This window comes from Daphnia carinata, chromosome 4 (genome assembly GCF_022539665.2).
Source record: "Daphnia carinata strain CSIRO-1 chromosome 4, CSIRO_AGI_Dcar_HiC_V3, whole genome shotgun sequence".
Lineage (NCBI taxonomy): Eukaryota > Metazoa > Arthropoda > Branchiopoda > Diplostraca > Daphniidae > Daphnia > Daphnia carinata.
In genome coordinates, this window is record NC_081334.1 from 5,324,126 (window position 1) to 5,340,457 (window position 16,332).

General features: G+C 39.8%; 4 protein-coding genes and 2 long non-coding RNA genes across 9 annotated transcripts; 2 read left to right on the plus strand and 4 right to left on the minus strand.

The window, feature by feature from the left end:
* Positions 1-1,167: 1,167 nt before the first annotated feature.
* Positions 1,168-4,580, minus strand: LOC130687395 (ubiquitin carboxyl-terminal hydrolase 1-like). Of its 3 annotated transcripts, none has more exons than XM_057510549.2 (7): positions 4,206-4,580; positions 3,878-4,054; positions 2,670-3,616; positions 2,236-2,597; positions 1,731-2,126; positions 1,412-1,655; positions 1,168-1,351 (listed from the first exon to the last, which is right to left on the minus strand). In XM_057510549.2, exons 2-7 carry the CDS (start codon positions 4,047-4,049, stop codon positions 1,319-1,321), a joined length of 2,154 nt encoding a protein of 717 aa, XP_057366532.1. In that variant the 5' UTR covers positions 4,050-4,054; positions 4,206-4,580; the 3' UTR covers positions 1,168-1,318. The 3 variants fall into 3 exon arrangements, with proteins under 3 accessions (XP_057366532.1, XP_057366533.1, XP_057366534.1); XM_057510550.2 differs by having other exon boundaries at positions 3,878-4,078; XM_057510551.2 differs by having other exon boundaries at positions 3,878-4,147.
* Positions 4,581-5,323: 743 nt separating this feature from the next.
* On the minus strand, positions 5,324-7,709 carry LOC130687396 (folylpolyglutamate synthase, mitochondrial-like). 2 transcript variants are annotated; one of them, XM_059495187.1, is made up of 10 exons: positions 7,532-7,709; positions 7,285-7,467; positions 7,037-7,222; positions 6,834-6,970; positions 6,583-6,766; positions 6,148-6,512; positions 5,946-6,088; positions 5,847-5,882; positions 5,623-5,777; positions 5,324-5,554 (listed from the first exon to the last, which is right to left on the minus strand). In XM_059495187.1, the coding sequence occupies exons 1-10, from the start codon at positions 7,673-7,675 to the stop codon at positions 5,456-5,458; spliced, it is 1,632 nt and encodes a 543-aa protein (XP_059351170.1). In that variant the 5' UTR covers positions 7,676-7,709; the 3' UTR covers positions 5,324-5,455. The 2 variants fall into 2 exon arrangements, with proteins under 2 accessions (XP_059351170.1, XP_059351171.1); XM_059495188.1 differs by lacking the exon at positions 7,532-7,709 and having other exon boundaries at positions 7,293-7,433.
* Positions 5,773-6,514, plus strand: LOC132087955 (uncharacterized). The gene is made up of 3 exons (XR_009420952.1): positions 5,773-6,023; positions 6,094-6,301; positions 6,380-6,514. It is a non-coding gene; the product is annotated as an uncharacterized LOC132087955 (long non-coding RNA).
* A 428-nt stretch (positions 7,710-8,137) lies between the features above and the next one.
* LOC130687406 (uncharacterized) lies at positions 8,138-8,924 on the minus strand. Its single transcript, XR_009000137.2, has 3 exons — positions 8,769-8,924; positions 8,597-8,675; positions 8,138-8,521 (listed from the first exon to the last, which is right to left on the minus strand). It is a non-coding gene; the product is annotated as an uncharacterized LOC130687406 (long non-coding RNA).
* A 999-nt stretch (positions 8,925-9,923) lies between these two features.
* LOC130687403 (uncharacterized) lies at positions 9,924-10,845 on the minus strand. The gene is made up of 3 exons (XM_057510573.2): positions 10,709-10,845; positions 10,561-10,636; positions 9,924-10,489 (listed from the first exon to the last, which is right to left on the minus strand). The coding sequence occupies exons 1-3, from the start codon at positions 10,727-10,729 to the stop codon at positions 10,215-10,217; spliced, it is 372 nt and encodes a 123-aa protein (XP_057366556.1). The 5' UTR covers positions 10,730-10,845; the 3' UTR covers positions 9,924-10,214.
* A 729-nt stretch (positions 10,846-11,574) lies between these two features.
* LOC130687394 (mediator of RNA polymerase II transcription subunit 23-like) lies at positions 11,575-16,319 on the plus strand. Its single transcript, XM_057510548.2, is given in 8 exon segments — positions 11,575-11,591; positions 11,649-11,736; positions 11,797-12,038; positions 12,101-13,236; positions 13,239-13,593; positions 13,664-14,026; positions 14,101-14,715; positions 14,778-16,319. Coding segments are annotated over 7 exon segments (4,167 nt in total). The 5' UTR covers positions 11,575-11,591; positions 11,649-11,688; the 3' UTR covers positions 16,186-16,319.
* The last annotated feature ends 13 nt before the right edge of the window (positions 16,320-16,332 follow it).

The window sequence follows — 16,332 nt, forward strand, 5'->3', positions numbered from 1 at the left end:
ACTAACAATTCTTTTAGTGCAGCACTAACAGAATTTAACTTTAACAAGCTGTCAGGTGGTAGACTGAATAACTAAGCAATAAATAATTGTTTGTTAAAATTCTATACTTATTTTGAATTCTTATTTGAAAAGTTTAGGTACCTGACTGTGTTCGCCTAATGCCAATTCATCCTCATGTTCAGTTAGGGATGAGTTTGGAAAAACCTCCTTCACTGTTTGGAAACTGTTCCATTCCAATTTGTTCTTTTCCCCTAGCTGAGCTTGTAGTATCAAAATTTGAACTACAAAACACAAATGAATAAAAGCAAATAAATAGAATCATTACGTATTAGGCCTTACCATCCTTAGCTTTGCTGTTATCTAATATTTTGTGTTGTTCCAATAATTGGGCCTGCAGCTTCATAATTTGATCTAATAAACAATAATTAATAATTGAAAACCAATATAATAATGTTGATACTTACCATCCTTTTGTTGTATTATCTTATCCATTTTTCAATTGTTCCTCCAGCCACGCGTTATTCTCCATCCACGTTACTGAACTAACTGCGAATGGCATCCAATGGACTGAAATTGCCTACGCCAGTAATAACGAGTCTAAGCGGTAGATGGCTACGTGTCGGAAAAAAAGAAAAAAGTGTGATTTTTTTTTTGGCGAAATTTTTTTTTTTTTTTGTGTAAAACGGATTGCCATAATATTCTGAATTTTTGAACCAATTCCAACGAGGGTCAGTTTTTGCAGGTTTTTGATGCAATTTTCCCACGGTCATTTTCTGCGTTTATTTCAAAAACTATAAGGCCAATTGAAAACTAAATTTGATTTCCGTGATCAGCGTTTAATTCTGAATGGAAGTCATGTATTTTGTGAAAATCTTCCAAAAACGGAATCTCTTCGAATTCTAGAAAAATAACAAGGAGTAATCCACATCGAGCGCTGATTTCGATTCCGGGATTAGTTTTCTCGTTCATCTAGCCGTTTTTTTTAAGAAAGTAAAATGTGTTTTAAAGTCAGGTTTATTTTCAAGACCAACAATTTGACGCAAAAAAACTATGATGCCAATTGAAAGATAAATTTGATTGCTATGATCACCATTGAATTTTGAATCAATTTCGTGTATTCTAATCCACATTTGGCCAAATATTAAATGCGATAATTAATGTTAAACATTTCCTTGTTTCAATATAACTTTATTACACCATTTGATCAGATAATTTAAAGCAGGGTGCGAAAACTCATAGTAAGAGAACTAGTATAAAAATGTTAATATTTGCTTGCAATCAATAATGAATCTGCCGCCTTGTACACGTCATCCAAGTACTACTTCATAACATTGGCTCCAGAATGAGCCACCTGAAAAGTAACGCAAAGACTTAGTTTTTGTTTCATCGTTTTTAATAAGAGCAATCTTACTTGAACGTAAAATAATAGGTAAGGTGTAAGGGCAGAAGTTCGTGGTTTACGGCTCAGGAGATCCTCGAGTTCTCGCATTCGTAGTACACGGATGACTTCATCGTCGCATTCCAGCCAAACATCCTCTGCCGTGCTACTGCTATTCACGTTACTGGCCCCGATAGGACTCTCTCTACCAGAACATTCTTTTTCGGAATATTCCGGAAATAGTTTACGTGGCCTGGGACTGCAGCAGTCAATAGACCTGCGAATATGGGAAAAAAATAGGCCACAAGTGGTAAAAAATTCTAATTGGTAAACAAAAAGTCAACAGGCTTACTTGCACAAAGATAGAGGTGCAGCGCCTCCAGAATTGTTGATCGATTCTGTGTTAAGAGCAGTGCTAGATTTGGGCTTAAAAAATCGCAATATACCTCCCCCGCTATTACTATTGCCAGTATTCCGTTCGGCATTCGGCCTGTTAGTATTCGGTGACAATGAACTAGGCATCGCTTTGGCTCGAGGACATGAAGCATAGTCAGCTATAGAGGGGCATACCCTGGTATAAGCTACATAATGCCCTGATGCCATTGTCGCCCCCAAATGCATAATAATAGCATAAAGTTTATAAGAATGTAGTGGTGTTTCAGGGATGGCTTGGCAATGTTCGCAGAAGCAGTCCAACTGCATAGGAGTCGGCATATAGTCGTTAACCTTCGACGTGTGAACTGTTGATCTAAACAAGAAACAATTCACTAAATATAGGTTTTATAAATTTGGAACATGTACAATAATTTATAGTAAATTCTGAAAACAAGATTGGCTGAGAATCAAAGTTGCCATACCCGAACGACAGGGAAAAGCGTTTTAGTTGGAGTACTAGAAGACGTGGTAATTTTTCATAGTGAACTGAGCGACGGGCTTCATTATAACGAACGCATTGTTCACACCAGTATTTATTTGTGTCACGTAAGAAGTCCACCTCCATTAATGTAGAAGCAAAGAACGCAGACGGACTTTGCGGCACTTCATCTCCAGAAGGACAGTCATTAGTAATGGGAACACATATATCCATAAAAGATTCCTTTCTTTCCGTTACGTATTCACACTCCAAGCAGGTAGTTCTTAAAACGGTTACTCCTTCAAAACTTTCAGAAATAAAATCGCGGGTTTCTGATGCGGGATTGTTTGTTTCTTCTACCACCACCTGCAATAGATATGGATACTTTAATTCAATGGAATAACATTTCTTATTCCATGAGAAAAGAAAAGTATGAACCTTTGGAAGTTGGTCATGGTCAGCGGCTGAATTTATAGGGCTGTTGGAAAAGGAACTATTGCCAGATCCCCGTTTTCCTTTCTTAACATCTTTTTCTTTCTCGGCAAAAATCTTTTTACTCTTTTTTTTCTTCTCAGAGTTTTGTTTACCTCTTTTAATAACGCTTAAGTCAGTATTGTTTTGCTCAGCATTCATGCCGGCTTCGGAGTTCTCGTCAAGCGACTTATTTTGAGCTTTGTCGACTAGTTGGCACGCTTCACGTAAGTAATCTAGAGAACAAACGAGAAGTTCGTGGGCGTCTTGCTGTTGATTTCCTTGGAAAAGTGGATTTACCTCTCGCAACGCTTGCAAGAACGCATCAGCTTGGAACGGTTCGTTCAAGTCACCCTTTTGTTCGGCATTGTGCAGCGTCTGAAGAAGTTCGTGTAAACGTTCAGTCAATACAAGAGTTTTTCTTTTAGCAGGATTAATTTGAACGTTGTTTTCATCGATGATACTTGGTGCCAAGGAAGACAGGGACTTGGTTCTCAGACCAGGACTGCCAGATGAAAGAAATCCCATTTTTTTCTCATTGGCTCCTAGTGACGAGAGCAATTTTTTCTCAGTCAAATCGGTAGCTAAGTGATGCAGAAGGTGTGCAAACCCTGGTGTGAACCTCAGTGTATATAAGACGCTGTTTAAAAAACAGGTGTTGCCAAGGTTAAGCAATGTTGCTACAGGTGGAAGAAAAGGTGGTTTTTCATTTAAAGGTGGCTCTAGTCTTAGAGGTCTTTCGCGCTCGTAAACATCAATCTCTCCATTCATATCCATACGACTGTACGGCGGAGTTATGAGGCCCATTCCACTTCCAGTGTAGGACACATGTAAACTCATGGGGTCAAGCAAATTTGGCCGAATATTTTGCATTTTTTGAGATATGTTTTCTTTGCTTGTAGAAGGAAATGGAGCTAAAGGGAAAATATAAATGATTAAGAAAAAACTGAATAGCCATCCATGTTTAGATACAAAGGACACATCCTAGTTAAAATACGAAAATGAGAATATTAGAAATATTCAATCGATGGATGTTAAGGCAATTTCAGATCTAATAATAAGAGTTTAATGTTAGCAGTAACCTCTTCATAAGTAACGAGATAGCAGTACAGAGAAAACTCCTGTCTTGGTTTCTTATATCAATAACAAAAATTATTTGCAGTAATGTACGTTACCTCTCTTGGAATGATTTATGGAACCAAGGAATTTCTGCCCTTTGAGTGATAACCTCAATCTTTTATGTGGTGGGCTCAGGTTGGCTGTTGATTCATCTACAGATAAGGTGTGGTAGCATGGAGAAATGGAGGAATTATCAGTCTCCAGAATGTTTTTGGGGCGAACTGTCATTCTGCCTTAAAGAGGAAACCAAGGTTTGGCTGTAGGATTAGCACACATCATAGAAGTTAAATCACAAGCAATATTTTGGTAGGCGATCTGTCAAATAACTAAATCAAATCGTATTTTTTACGGAAAAAAATAAGCTTTTGAAAATTTATGTCTTACTTGGCTGACTTCATGTGGAATGCCGATAGGAGCGAAGACACAGAAAATACAACACTGAAGAAAATACAAACAAAACAATAGTTTCAGGAACAATACTCGTAAATTTCACAACTAGCCGTTCTTATTTTCATGGGACTACAGAATTTTTTTCCCACTTGTAAAGAAAGGAACCACTTTTGCTAATTGTGAATAAGAATCAGACTCAGAACTGGTATCCTGAGTGTCACACGACTGACACGACTATTCCTTATGTTCAAGCCAGTGCATATAGATCCAGGGCCCTCCGCTGGCTACCTAGCAATACTCGCAAGTAAGCCTTACTTAATAAATAAGGCCTACTAAGATTCACTTCACGAACTGGATGAAAGGAACAGGCTATATCGCGTACTTGGGACGTGGGAAGATATAACATGGAAATAACGTGGAAACAAGCTGGTATCAGCCGTCGCGGAGGTACATTACGTTATTAGGTACGGTCCTGGCGGTCGTGAGCGTGCAGCATTTCTGGATTTTCCCCATACAAGTAAGTGTACTAACCTCAATGACTGGAGCACTCTGGCGGTCTAAAACATGTCAAATACCGGAGTGTACTGGCGATCTGAGCCGCACCACCATCTCTGGAACTTAACGTGCGTAGCTCAAGTGGTTTTGGGTTTTGCATGCGTTACTACTCCTGGTATACTTCATGCATATCGATGGCAAATAGCTTTTAGCAGGCTTTAACTTTTAGAAATAGTTTAAGAAAATAGTAATGGCAAAAACCGACGGATTAATCGTAAAGATGGATTACATTGTAGGCCTACTGAGTGACTGATAACATTCGGGGGGGGGGGAGGGATGAAAAATGAAACAAAATAATTGCCACACGACTAGCAATTTAATCATTTCCCTCGAATAATCTTTCTCGTACTTCTAACTTTTTAAATATGCCGAAAAATGTTGGCCAGTTTCAATTATCGAAACCTGGACTTTATTGGTATTATTGGTGTTACCGTGACATCTATAATAATCACCCATTCTCAGACTAAAGATTTATTGAAGTTATGCACTCAATATTTTCCAGGAACAGCAGAAGGCTATTGAAATAAAAGAATTTCGTGGAATGATAATCCAGGGAATAACCATATGAAGAATTCCATTAAAACATAGTGACGGCAACATTAGGTTTTCTGTACATGATTTATAAAAGCTATTGGACTCCATTTTAAATTCAAGTGTTCCAGGTGATATTAAGAAGTCTGCGGAGAAAATTAATTGGTTTTGCCAACCTGGAGGAAGTTGTGATCTGTATCCAAGAGTGATAGAACTCCACCCACGAGATGTAAAGAACCGGTGACTAGTACATCTAACTGCACAGCGTAAAATGAAATACAAAATACCCAAATACAATTTTTACCTGTTTCGCAAAATTTCTTACCTCGCCAGTTTCATTGTCGACTAGTTCAGTATTGACATAATCAAGAGCTGAGCTTATCGTGGGTAAAGCTACAACAATTTGCTTCTGCGATGATGTACCATTGGATCTAAAACCATTTTCGAGCCAGGCATCACTGTTAACATTACTCCTGCGGACTGTTATTTCAACGAATCCACTTTTAAAAACATAGTTATCAAAAATTATATCACAGATTTATGTCTAACCTTGTTGATCTTTAGTCACCATAAGGTTCAGTAAATCTAGACAAATGAGAACAACATCAATGTAGAGAAGAAGTGCCAATGAAGAAGTAACATACTGACCTTTAGATGCTGATTCATTATCTATGCAAATAATATTTGAACAGAATATTGCAACGTCGAACTGGCAGCGTATTAAAGGTGCAAGTAGCAAACTGGCATTTCGATCACCTGTTGTATTGAACATCAACACTCTCTTTCGTCTACTTAGAAAGCATTAGATATGCGGAAATAATTAAATGAAAGGATTGAAAAGGCACACTACCTTCGATTTGATGAAGTCGCATGTAGAAACCACTCAACGCAAGCCTCAATGCTCTCTGGTGTATGCGCACCGTCAACATAAAAAGTTGCGCCCTTCAGACGAAGAATTTGAGAGCGACCCGGCCAGAAAGTTTGAGCTAATCCCAGGGCATCAGGTAAATGGATTTGAAATGGTAAAGCACGGACTGGAAAGATAAACTTTTCTTGCTCAGCGGGTCCACTTTCAATTTTAGGGTTTAAAAATGCACGGCTCAACTGTAGGGCCAAAGAGGCATTTTTCCTTTGGACCTTTCCAGACAAACCTAAGTTGATTTGGTAAGGAGCCCAATGATATTCGTCAAGTGAAGGTACAATATACAAAGGACACTGTGAAGAGTTATAAAGTACAACCATCACTTGGCTTTGTGGGATAAAAAAGACTGATGAAATAAAATACCTTGATTTCTAATGCTTTCTCAGCTAGTATGTGCAAGCTTTCTCCAGGTTGATCACTGACAGTATAGGTGGGCACTGAGGGCTTCATAATTCCTGCTTTATGAAAAGCTATTTTTTCCACAGTGTTACCTAATAAGCTAACATGATCCAGTCCCAATGAAGTGATGCCTACAACCACTGGTTTTCTAAGGTAATTGGATATAGTCTAATGCATGAGCAGGTTATTGAATATTTTTCTGCAAACTTGTTTACCTTATGACATTTGTACAATCATAAAGTCCACCTATGCCTACTTCAAAAACAGCCACTTCAACTTCCTCATTCAAGAAAACATAAAATGCCATAATAGTCATAAATTTGAAGTAAGCTGGCATGTCATGTTCATCATCCTATGACAAATGTTATACATGTAAGTTCTTCTATAACTATTACTATTGATTTAAAAATAATAGTACCATATAATTTTTTAATGGATTGTAGACTTCCCAGAAGTATCTGGCAAATTCCTCTTTGCTCAGTGGTTTTCCGTTTATTCTAATTCTTTCACGCACCTCAATTAGATGAGGTGAGGAATAAAATCCTGTTTTCAAGCCATGGTGACGAAGTATTGATTCACAAAATGCACAGGTTGATCCTTTGCCCTTGGAAGTAGAAAAAAAAAATCAGCATGTTATTCACAACCACAATTTAAATATTCATCCACCTTAGTACCAGAAACATGGATAATTTTGAGTTGTTGATCAATTTTGTCAAGTGATATTCCTAGACGATTAAGGTACTTTTCGGTGAAGGGAACATTTGTGATTGCTTGTCTATCTTTCTGTAGCCGGGCTTTTTCGAGAACAGACGCATTAGACTGCAGGGAGTTAAGAGTTTCTACAGCAGCCTGTTTAATACGCAAAATTGTGCAAAATCAATATGCGAACATTGACAACGAACTGTCGACTTACCTCGTAATTATTTTCCTTGTAACATGAGAATGTTTTAAGATCCGCATAATCCATCGTTAAAAACTTTGTCTTGCTAAATGGTTTTAAAGCATGCAATATAGAGAAATTTAATCTCTTAACCGAATAAGTAAACAAGACATGCATGGTTATTGTTGAACGTTGCCAGAAAAGTCAAATTGAAACGTGCGGGAATTTGCGTTTCACCATCGGCCACGCCCCCGCTCTTTGGTGTGGGCGTGGCCACCCTTCCCACTTTTTCATTTGTGGTCAAATTTCAAATTCTGCTTAGAATATGATTTCAATTCTAACTAAACATAGAAAATAAAAAATAAAATTGGAGCGCTGACAACATTTTGTTTCGTTTCTTTAAAAACGACTTGTTTAACGAAAAAAGCAATCAGTTAATCGATATTAGCGTACATAGCAAGTCTGCTATGTATTTTTTCGTATAGCAACAATAAAATCAATTTTCATTAAATTAAAAATCAATCATTTTCGATTGATTAATCTAAAACGTCTCGAATCGCGTATATCGTTATAGCATTTGATTTTGCTTCTTGTTTTTCTCACACCAAAAACGGGTCCCAAGTAACTTTTACTATCATGTGCCTTTTTCATAGTATATTGTAATTAGGGGTACATAAAGCCAAAGCGTAATACAGAATAATGGAATTTCATCAAGCTTACGTGGAGGTATAACAAGAAGCTTTTGTTTATTTTGTTGCATTTTTTAAATATCAGAAGATTAAAAACTAAAACAATTTTAGTTGTCATTCGTGGAGAGAGGAAAAACGTTCAGCGATCTTCAAACTTCGGTCGCGGTTTTGCATTCACCGTCGTGAGCCTTCGTAACAGAAGACTTTGCATTTCCGCACAAACCCTTTGTCTTGACACCCAATACACATTCGTTGGAGTACGTTTTGCCGTCTGTTCCACAAACTGGTTGATAGTTTTTCTTGCAATTGCAGCTAGGATCTTGATCTTGTGGCACTGAAATAACAAAAATAAGGAGATGTTATTGAATACCTATTTTTAAAGAAAAGTAATAGAGAACAATACACCTACTTCCTTGAACGCCCATCTGGTTGCTGAGCAACACAAATGAAATAAGAATGATGAAAAATACAACTGTGCTTGTGTGTTTCTGTATTTTGAAAAACACCACGTTCAAATTAAACGAATCATAATTAGTAAAAAACTTGGGGAAACATTTCAAAACTAAGTTTTTGAAAAATACCATTTTGAATTAAACGGTGGCTTAGGTGGGGCTATCGTTATAGCTGCTGCGAAAAAATGGAGAACGTTTCCTGTTTTGTAAGCTTGACAAGTAGGGATGACCGTCGCACTAACAATGGATAACTGAGCTCTGTTGGTGTCCAAGCGACTTATATATATGCGAAAGATTTTAACCACCCCATCCATCAAGTCGTAGCCAAATGGAAGAACGTAAGGTTTCATCGCTAGCGGGCTCTCTTTTGGTTGGTGGATGCTTATAAGGAATTTTATTATTGTGGAAAACATAACCTGCGATTCCAGGTTATCCGCTTCAGTCAGTACAATCTAAAATTCACCTTGGCGCAACAATAACACGCACAAGAAAGTGTCACGAACAAGTAAGCTTAGTTTCTCTTGGGACAGTGTAACAAATGAATCCATATTTGACGACTCACAATTATTCAAAACAATGTCAATATTTGGATTTCGAAAGTTTTATTAAACACCAATAGTACGAAATTCAAGAGCCGAAACATGGAATGCGACACATGGCATGTTTCACGATAACTCTTAAAACAGGAGGCTACATCATAGCGTCTATTTAATTCCGGCTTGTAACCGTTTGAAATACATCGTACATTATGCATTTGTCAGTGGGAAACGGGGCGATAAAGAAACCCATGAGATATTACAAGGTGACTGGTATGAAAACGAAATGAGAACCAAAACCAAAATAATCTAACATTCAACATCATGAAAAATGCAACTTCTATCCTTCTGAAAAACGGATGTCAGTTAACTCTACAGAGCAGGACGCATCACACAAAGCAAGTCTATGTCAAGTGAAAGAAAACTGATTACAATAAAGTATCAAGGCTAGGGCGAAACGTTTCCTCCGGTTTTTTTCCTTTTAAAAAGTTGTTTTTGAGTCCTTGCCAACCAGGAAAAAAGAAGATTGGTTGCTTGGCGAGATTAGTCACGGAAATTGCACTCGTCTCCATTAATGGATTCAAATAAACCAGCTGTTTCTAGCCAACGTTTCAGGTTCCAGTCCAAGCCGTTATCGGTGCCTTCGTTGTCATCTCGCTCGTTGGTTGCATTGTTTAATAAATTTTTAATGCTTCGTTCGTCCCGATTCCAGAATTCCGAGAGTTAACGTCAACATGACAAAGTAAAATAATTTAAAATCTCTTTAGTTTTTAATTTTCCCACAACATACATTTGTACACAGGTGCCTGGAAATCATCGATCCAGATGGTTATTCATACTTTAATCATTCTTGTTCACCGATTGGTATTCCTGAAATGCGGAACACCAACTCATGTTCAGAAATTTGAAAATAACATTTAAGGCGCGATAAACAAATTCGCAACAATAACAAAATAACACGACGATAAAACAGGGGAACACTTTCTTTGTGGCAGGTGCTTTTTGTTCCTTGTTCTTTTGCACGACATACATTATTTTTTCATTGTTGTCTGAACGCGTTCACTACGACGGTCGCAAAAAGGACGTAAATTAAGGCAGAAGAACACAATTTTTCACCTGTTGCAGCTGTATTTTCTTGTTTACATTCACCTTCGTAAGACTCGCTGACGAGTGACTTTATCGTTCCGCATTTTGTAGTCAGAACTCTCAGACAGCCTTCGTTTACATAAGTGTTTCCATCTGTTCCGCAAACTGGGGCCCAGAGTTTGCTACAGGCACATTGAGGTTCGATTTCTTTCGGAACTTCTTGCGAAACTGCGAGTGACAATAATTCCGTTTTGCGTTCAACTGAAAAGACGGATGAATAGTATTGAATCGTATAATACCTCCTTGGGCGCCCGACCAGTTGTTTATCAGAATACAATAGACAACTATGAAATGTAAAGCGGTGCTGCCGAGCTTCTATCGGTCAAAGAAAAAGAAATTCAATGTCGCGTGATGAACAAAATGTTGAATTGCGCTAATTGGATATACCATTGGAATGATTAAGCGCATTTTCCCGTTGCTAGATGGGCTAAATGTTAGCAAATGAAGAGCTGTTAGCTGAAATCTTGAATGAAAAAAGTGCGTGAGAAGTAACGAACTGTTTAAGACTAGTCGGACCTAGTTACTATACTTTTACTGGCCATCCTTCGACAGTTTGTTCCACATTGTCAAAGCCTGTCGTGAGATGTCAACGCCCAGCGCTAGCGGGCACCCTAAACTCGTTTCAGCTTCAAATACGTACTGCGATCCTGCTTTTAATGTTATAAGGATTGCTGATTAATTGTTATAAGCTAGCTGTTGCAGTTGGACTATCAACATGAATTATTGCTTTCTCTACAGGTATATTCGCGAATAGACCTATACATACTCCCATGAACCACTTAGACTTTAGCTTGGGGAAACACCAATGCTAGGTTTCATGTTACAGGAAACGTGCATGATTGTGTTACTTACTGCCAACTGTTCAACAAAGGAATAAGTAAAATTTTCAAGGAGGGACGACGTTTTCTTTTTCAAGAAAATCTGAGGATCCAATATTTTGTATGTGGCAAGCTTCAGTACCAATGTCATCAGTTAGTTGTCGACTTTTGAAAAACGCCCAGCCACGAAAGCTAATTATACAAGGAGAGTTCAACATTTCCTGTTTACTGGAAAAAAACAACAAACGGGTTGGGATTTTACCTTAGCGTTATGAAGGAACAGGACTTGGGGTGACGGTTTTTTTTTTATCATTAGGTTTTCTTTTCGGATTGGGGTTTCTAGTATTAACCGTTAGATGGCATAGCGCTAAAGTTTGTATTCATTCTTCACCTTGAATGTGCGGTTGAGGGAAGAAGCCTTTTTTTTTTAAATCTATAGCTGATCTGATAAGGTTCGTTTCTCGTAAACGCTTCTAATAAATATTAAATTTATGATTCGCTATATGTAGGCAATTCTGGCTTCAGTTCATTAGAAATCAGATCTAAAAAATGGCAGTGGAAGGAAGTAAGGTGCAAGCCTTGGTTTCAGATGTGTTGGTAAAACAATCTTTTCCAATTTGTTCTTTAAATAAATAGTAATGCTTGGGTGAATTACAGAAAGTTGATGCAATTGAAGAAGCCTTCAATGATTTCCTGGTTCAACGCAAGGATGAAGGAATCAAATACAGTGCTTTGGAAAAGGAGATCATAGCAATGATGAATGATACCCAAGGTGAATCACAAGATGCGGTTTTGCCACAACTTGTTGGTGTTATTTCTTCTGTCAGTAGTGATTCCCATTCAAAGCTCTTATTTAAACTTCTGGAAAGTGTTGTGAATGCAAATATTGCAACTGCACGGTAAGTGCTGAAATTTTAGTTCATACTTACAGCTCTTATCCACATTGTTTTATTTTTAATAGGAAAGTGTGTGATACTCTTCTAGCTAATGAAAAGCTTACACCATCAAATCCATTATTATGGCAAGGAAGCTTTTCAGTAATCAGAAAAATTGTTTGCCATGTGGACTATAAAGGAGTTAGAGAAATAATGAAAACTTGTCTGGAAAAGGCCCAACTGCTGCCCAGCCGCTTCTCCACCTCAGAATTTCCCAATGTTACAGCACTGGAACATACCTTAAAGCACATTCTTGATCGTCAAGTCTGTCTGTTACCAGCATATTTCATTGTCAATGAAATCAGGAAGATGTACCCAGATAACAAAGACTGGCCTCACTGGAAACTGGCCGGGCTTTTATCGGAAGTAGTGGATAGCTTTCGCCCTTTAGTGCAAATGCTTTCTCCCATAGGAAGACCTTTGATGTTTCCTGTGGTCGACCCTTCAGCTCATGGCGTCCACCATAGTTGGAAACTTGAACAGGGCACCCTGAAACTTGCCCTGAAAGGAAATCTTCCCTATGAAAAGGAGTATACCGAACCACAGACTCGCCTGATACGCTATGTTTTAGAGCAACCTTACTCTCGTGAAGTCCTTTGTGGAATGTTGGGTCTACAAAAGCAGCACAAGCAGAGGCATGCGGTATTGGAAGAACAACTTGTAGAACTTCTGGTACAAGCAATGGAACGCGCTGAAAATACCCCTGAACAAGATTCAGATGCTGCTGATGAACTGGGTGTTTCACATTGGCTCTGGCATCACCTGTCTAGCCAAATTATTTACTTTGTTCTCTTCCAGTTCGCCTCCTTTTCTCACCTGGTCACGCTTTTGCACGAAAAATTGGCAGAACGAAAACTACGGAAGGGACGCGACCAATTGATGTGGGTCCTTCTCCAATACATATCTGGCAGCATTCAGAAGAATCCATTGGCTGAATTTTTGCCACTCTTGCGCCTCTATGATCTCCTGTACCCAGAACGGGAACCCTTGCCCGTCCCTGACTACACCCGACCTATCTGCGTGCATCAGATGGCTGTTGCATGTATATGGATACATATTGTGAAGAAGGCTCAAACTGAACAACAAAATGCGCAGAAAGAAATTGCTGCTGCTTCTGCGGCTGCTGCCGGTTCCGGAGGAATTGCTCCATCCCCTGCTCAACCGCCGGTGGAAAAACGGATTCACGAGCTTTCACAACACTACTTCAGAGACATTTCCCACAAGCGCTCAAAAATCATCAAGAATTCTTGCAACACAATGCACTTAATCCTCCTAGCAGCGCCCCTTCTGGGGACTACAGGGTAGCACTACTTTGCAATGCCTTCTCCACAACCTTGGACTGTTTGGCCCGTCCCATGGGTTCACTAATGGAATCTTTGCACGGTAACCTCAGCCAAAAAGGTTCTGGCAATGCAGGAGGCGGCACCGGTGGCATGCCAAACACAGGACCTATTTCTCCAATTCCTCTGGCCTTCTTGGATGCATTGACTGTCCATGCAAAAATGTCACTGATCCATAGGTGATTAACTTTCCTCTTTCTTAACCTTCAAAGTGCCATTAATAATCTTTTCTTTCATTGGCATATTCAGCATAGTGACGCACGTGATCAAGTGTGCTCAAACCAAAATGAATGTACCACTGGCACCAGCTCTCGTTGAGACGTATAGCCGCCTGCTGGTCTACACTGAAATCGAGTCACTGGGCATCAAGGGCTTTATTACTCAAGTAATGACGAGTGTTTCGAAATCACAAGCATGGGGCATCTTCCATACATTGGTGGAAATGTTCACTTTTCGTGTTCACCACATGCAGCCACAATATCGCATTCAGCTGTTAACTCTGTTACACTCGTGTGCCGTGCCACAGCAACATCAGACACAGTTGACGCTTTGTGTCGAGAATGCCGCTCTAAGGCTGATTGGATTACTTGGTGCAGCGGAAATGCAGCCATGGTAAAAACAAAAACAACACATTTTCTGTTAAAAATAGATTTATATCATAATGTAACATTTAACGCCATTTACAGTTATTCACGTTCAGCTGCTGACATCAAGCCATTGTTTTCCAGCGATTCCGAAGAACTTAATCGGGCTCTAATTCTGACTCTCGCTCGGGTTATCAGTGTCGCTGGCTGTGAGACTCAACATAGCAGTTGGTACAAAGACCTTTTGACGCTTATCCAACAGCAGACGCCACATAGCTGGTCGAGCAACACCAGGGATTGTTTCCCGCCGCCGCTTGCCGAATTCTTCAGCCAGGCACAGAACCAACCTGCCAAAGAATCGAAGCAACAATTGAAACAGTCTATTGAAGAAGAGCATCGGAAAGTCCTAGCCATGAATCCAGACGATTGGCCAGCTCACTTTGCTCCTCAATCGAACAACCCACCATTTTTCCTATGTCTTTTGTGGAAACAACTTCTCGAAACCGAGCGTATCAACCCTGTTGCTTACAAATGCATCGACCGTATAGGCGCCCGTGGATTGGGGAGTCACTTGCGAACATTCTGCGACTTTTTGGTCTACGAATTCGCCAACTCGGGTAAAGGCCAGCACGTCAACAAGTGCATAGATGTGCTAAACGAAATGGTGTGGCAGTATAACGTCGTCACTATCGAACGACTAGTCCTCTGTTTAGCATTGTGAGTATTTAGTGATTACAATTACATGAATTTGCCAAACTAATGAAAGGTTTTGATTCTAGACGACCGCTAGAAGGAAATGAAGCTCAGGTTTGCTGTTTCATCATTCAGCTCTTGCTTCTCAAGACACCACAGTTCCGTTCGCGTGTTCAAGACTTCGTGAAAGATAATTCGTCGGAGCATTGGCGCCAAAACAATTGGCATGAAAAGCATTTAGCCTTCCAGCGAAAGTTTCCCGAACGTTTTGGACCGCCCGAGTCAGTGCTGGAGACTATAGGGCAGGGTGGATCTTACCAATCCCTTCCTACGTACTTTGGCAATGTGTGCCTCCGTTTCCTACCAGTTTTCGACATCACCATTCATCGTTTCACAGAAATTCCACCCGTCACCAAGTCACTGGAAACGATCCTGGAACACCTAGGCTGCCTGTACAAATTTCACGATCGTCCAGTAACGTACCTTTACACTACGTTACATTACTATGAACGCAAGCTGCGTGATAGGCCGCTTCTGAAGCGAAAACTAGTTTCCTCCATCATGGGCTCTCTGAAGGATGTCCGACCTCAAGGATGGGCTTTGTCTGAGGCCTATTTAAGTTATAGCGTTCGCTCGGCCGAAGACCTAAATTGGTTGCCAGAATTAGATTACTACGTCAAGTTAGTGGGTCGTCTGGTTGATACCACTGCCGGTCGATCACCATTCCCGTTCCCAGCTATGGATTGGCGGTTTAATGAGTTCCCTAATGCTAGCTGCCATGCTCTGTACGTTACAGCGGTTGAACTTTTGGCTCTTCCTGCTTCTCCTGCTATCGTGGCCAATGCACTAATGGATGTCGTCTTACAAGGCTATAATCTTTTGCCAGTTTCGGAAGCGACGCCAGTGGAATCGTGGGTCAATGCCGTAGGTCTCCTACTGACATACTTGCCCGAATCCTACTGGTCTGTCTTGTATGAGCGGATCGTTGAGTTGTTGAGTGGCCCGCAGCTTTCTTGCTACACCTATCCCTGTTCACCGCTTCATCTGTTTCATTTTTCGACTGTCGTCGGCCAAGGTCTAGACGCGCCATTTGTCCTATTGCTAGCTGTCGCCCACGCATTTTTCACCCATGCAAATATAGGTCAGATGGGCGGTCTTCCTCAGTTTGTCAAAGATCGTCTACATCCTCTGATTCGTACTGAGGAGCAGTACCTTTGGCTATGCCATTTGATTGGCCCCACTTTACAGAGGTTTAGTGTGGACAAGCCCAAGTGCGTTTTTGATTTGACTGTGGAATTATACGAACTCCTTGAGCAGGTAGACAAAAATGTTGCTGAAATCAGGATGATTGATCCTATCTGTGATCTTCTCTACCACATTAAGTACATGTTCACTGGCGATCAAGTTAAAACAGAAGTAGAACAGGTCATCCGGAACTTGAAACCTCCATTACGATTACGACTCAGGTTCATCAGCCACTTAAACCCACAATAAAATTGAAGCGAAAGCGATTTCAATAGAAAAAACCGAAATATTTGCCAACTTCCCAATCGCTTCATAATTTTTCGACGCTTTTGATAAAATGTATGTACAAAATGAATCGTATTAAATTAAACGATTTTTGGGTTCACCTTAGTTCTT

Coding starts and splice junctions, on each gene's coding strand:
- LOC130687403 (XM_057510573.2), bottom strand. CDS start 10,729: ATGCGCTTAATCATTCCAATG. Junction 10,637..10,708: donor TGCGCTTAATCATTCCAATG/GTATATCCAATT, acceptor TTTGACCGATAG/AAGCTCGGCAGCACCGCTTT. Junction 10,490..10,560: donor CTGGTCGGGCGCCCAAGGAG/GTATTATACGAT, acceptor TGTCACTCGCAG/TTTCGCAAGAAGTTCCGAAA.
- LOC130687396 (XM_059495187.1), bottom strand. CDS start 7,675: ATGCATGTCTTGTTTACTTATTCGGTTAAGAGATTAAATTTCTCTATA. Junction 6,971..7,036: donor ATCCATTAAAAAATTATATG/GTACTATTATTT, acceptor CATTTGTCATAG/GATGATGAACATGACATGCC. Junction 6,767..6,833: donor GATTGTACAAATGTCATAAG/GTAAACAAGTTT, acceptor CAATTACCTTAG/AAAACCAGTGGTTGTAGGCA.
- LOC130687395 (XM_057510549.2), bottom strand. CDS start 4,049: ATGACAGTTCGCCCCAAAAACATTCTGGAGACTGATAATTCCTCCATT. Junction 3,617..3,877: donor CATAAATCATTCCAAGAGAG/GTAACGTACATT, acceptor TTTTCCCTTTAG/CTCCATTTCCTTCTACAAGC. Junction 2,598..2,669: donor ACCATGACCAACTTCCAAAG/GTTCATACTTTT, acceptor TATCTATTGCAG/GTGGTGGTAGAAGAAACAAA.